We start from the raw sequence: 2504 nt of genomic DNA, 5'->3' as shown, positions 1-2504 counted from the left end.
ATACAAGCATATATATATATCAGTATTGTTACCGAATGTGACTTACAGCCATTACAGCTACTAAAATTTCTATCGTACACTCACACATATATATTATATATATATATATATATATATATATATATATATACCATCTGATAGCTTCTATACCTTGCACCTGCATGCAGCTACCACCGCATGGACCATCTGATAACTTGTAATACCTTGCACCTGCATACAGTAATGCAAACAGAGGGGTTACTAGGGGCTCTATCGTCATTCATAGCCATTCCAAGTGTGAGCGGTGACCCCGCGTGCAAAGACCATTGCTGGAACGCGTCCAAGTTTCTGAGCGCACGTTTGGAGGCTATTGGCGCATCGGTTAAGCTAGCTACGGCAGTAGAAGGTCAGAACCCGGTAAGTGTTCTGAGTGCATTAGAGATACTCGTATATGTGTCGTGTGGTTTTCGATCCTTTGTTAGAGGATACTAGTGCACATTAGTGTTAACGGTTCCGTATAGATGTCTTGTTTGTGGAAACATACATGGACCGAGCACAAGTCTGGAGGCCAGCGGTGCATCATTTAATCGGGACACGGCTGTAGAAGGCCCAGAAACCGGGCCGTGATGGGATATTGGCCGTATGTATCCGCATGTAATTCAGGTTTTCCTATGAGAAGAACTCTTAACCCCTAAACCATAGAATATGTTGTGGTGTACATGTCTCCATTGAGCCAGATTGTGGGCTGAATCAGTGCTGTATCCCATTGAGTAGTGTCCTCTCGTTCAGAGACCATTGTGGAAACGCACTTGTGGGTTGCGGAGTTTCTGAGCACACGTCTGCAAGCCGACTACGCATATCGGTGAATATAGGTACGGCTGTTGCAGACCAGACAAATGGTACACAAGTTAGAGCCGGTATCTGTTTCATATGGTCTTACATGCCACTCGCAAGCACCAAAGTAGAAGGGCAGTACCAGACAGCCGCACCCACACGCGCGCGTGCCCGTGGTATCTCCGCGCCTTCGCACAAAATTGCTCACCGAGAATATCCACAACGAGTCCGGCCTATTTGAGAGCAAACTTTCTTAACACGAATTCACTCCCATCTTTCACTCGCGATACCGCGCATCAATGCAGCGGCTTTCCACGTCGTGGTCACAAACTTTCAAATACTTGTTTGTAAATACTTGTTTGTTTCTTATCGCAGGTTGTACTTGCGCGGTTGGGTGAGGATAAGTCCAAGCCAACTGTAGTAGTGTACGGTCACTACGATGTGCAACCCGCCAGACACAAATACTGGAAGACAGATCCCTGGGTAGCCACCTCTATGTATGTCCTTACAGAGATATAAATAACCATGTATGTCCGTACAGAAGTATACATAGCCATTTAAGTGCTTACATATGATACAAATTACTGTGCACATGCACACAGTAGATAGAAGTATATGTGTATTTGTTTAGAGAATTTGTAGATAGCTGTGTATCAGATATAGTGGTGTACTGTCACTGCTATATGCGACCAGCCACACACGTGTTGGAAGACCAATTCGTGTGTGTAGCTACCTCTATGTATGTTCGTTCGGGCTATACATACTATTGCATATCGCAAGCATGTTGTCAGCATGTAGCGGGTCTACACTCCCTGATAGGTGCCTACAGAATATGGGGGTACTCCTATATATTGCCATCATATTTTGGATTTCACGAGCTGGCCATCTTCATTTGTGTATGTTCAGTCCATGTAGTTACCCTTGTATATCGCAAGCATGGTGTGGATTTGACGTACTGGGTAGTCACTCCAGGTGACCTATGCATTCCTAATGATGGCATACTTCAAACTCACCTGTACAGTGACGGTTACGTCATTGGGTACTGCCAACGATAAAGGTCGTATCCTAGCAACCATTCATGTTCGTATGAATATACTGTAAACACCTTGGAAATTTACATGGACATTTGAATGTATGCATACACACGCGCCGGTGTACGAAACATACGCACCCATATTACTGATATATTTCATGTTCTCTTGAACAGTGACGGTTATATCTATGGGCGGGGTACCACCGACGATAAAGGCCCTATCTTAGCCACAATATTTGCTGTGCAGCAACTGGTGGAAGAAAATGCGTTGTCTGTGAACATGGTGTTCATATACGAAGGCGACCAAGAACGCAGCGAAGGTTCCAGCGCCGGTTTGTTGGAGGTATAGGTTTTGTTGTGTATGTGTTCGTTTATGAATGTGAATAGTACGTGGGAGTTGATGTATAGGTTTTGTTGAGTATGTGTTCATTTATGGATGTGAATAGTACGTGGGAGTTGATGTATAGGTTTTGTTAAGTATGTGTTCTTTTATTAATGTGAATAGCACGTGGGAGTTGATGTATAGGTTTTGTTGTGTATGTGTTCATTTATGGATGTGAATAGTACGTGGGAGTTGATGTATAGGTTTTGTTGAGTATTTGTTCTTTTATTGATGTGAATAGCACGTGGGAGTTGATGTATAGGTTTTGTTGAGTAA

At 43.5% G+C, this 2504-nt stretch overlaps 1 protein-coding gene across 1 annotated transcript; it reads left to right on the top strand.

Moving 5' to 3' along the window:
• Positions 1-222: 222 nt before the first annotated feature.
• Positions 223-2195, top strand: SARC_03044 (hypothetical protein; the record flags this gene model as incomplete). Its single annotated transcript, XM_014303180.1, has 3 exons — positions 223-396; positions 1189-1310; positions 2021-2195. 3 exons carry the CDS (start codon positions 223-225, stop codon positions 2193-2195), a joined length of 471 nt encoding a protein of 156 aa, XP_014158655.1.
• Positions 2196-2504: the final 309 nt, after the last annotated feature.

The sequence above is a fragment of the Sphaeroforma arctica genome (genome assembly GCF_001186125.1).
Source record: "Sphaeroforma arctica JP610 unplaced genomic scaffold supercont1.147, whole genome shotgun sequence".
Lineage (NCBI taxonomy): Eukaryota > Ichthyosporea > Ichthyophonida > Sphaeroforma > Sphaeroforma arctica.
This window is presented reverse-complemented; position numbering and strand designations above follow the sequence as displayed.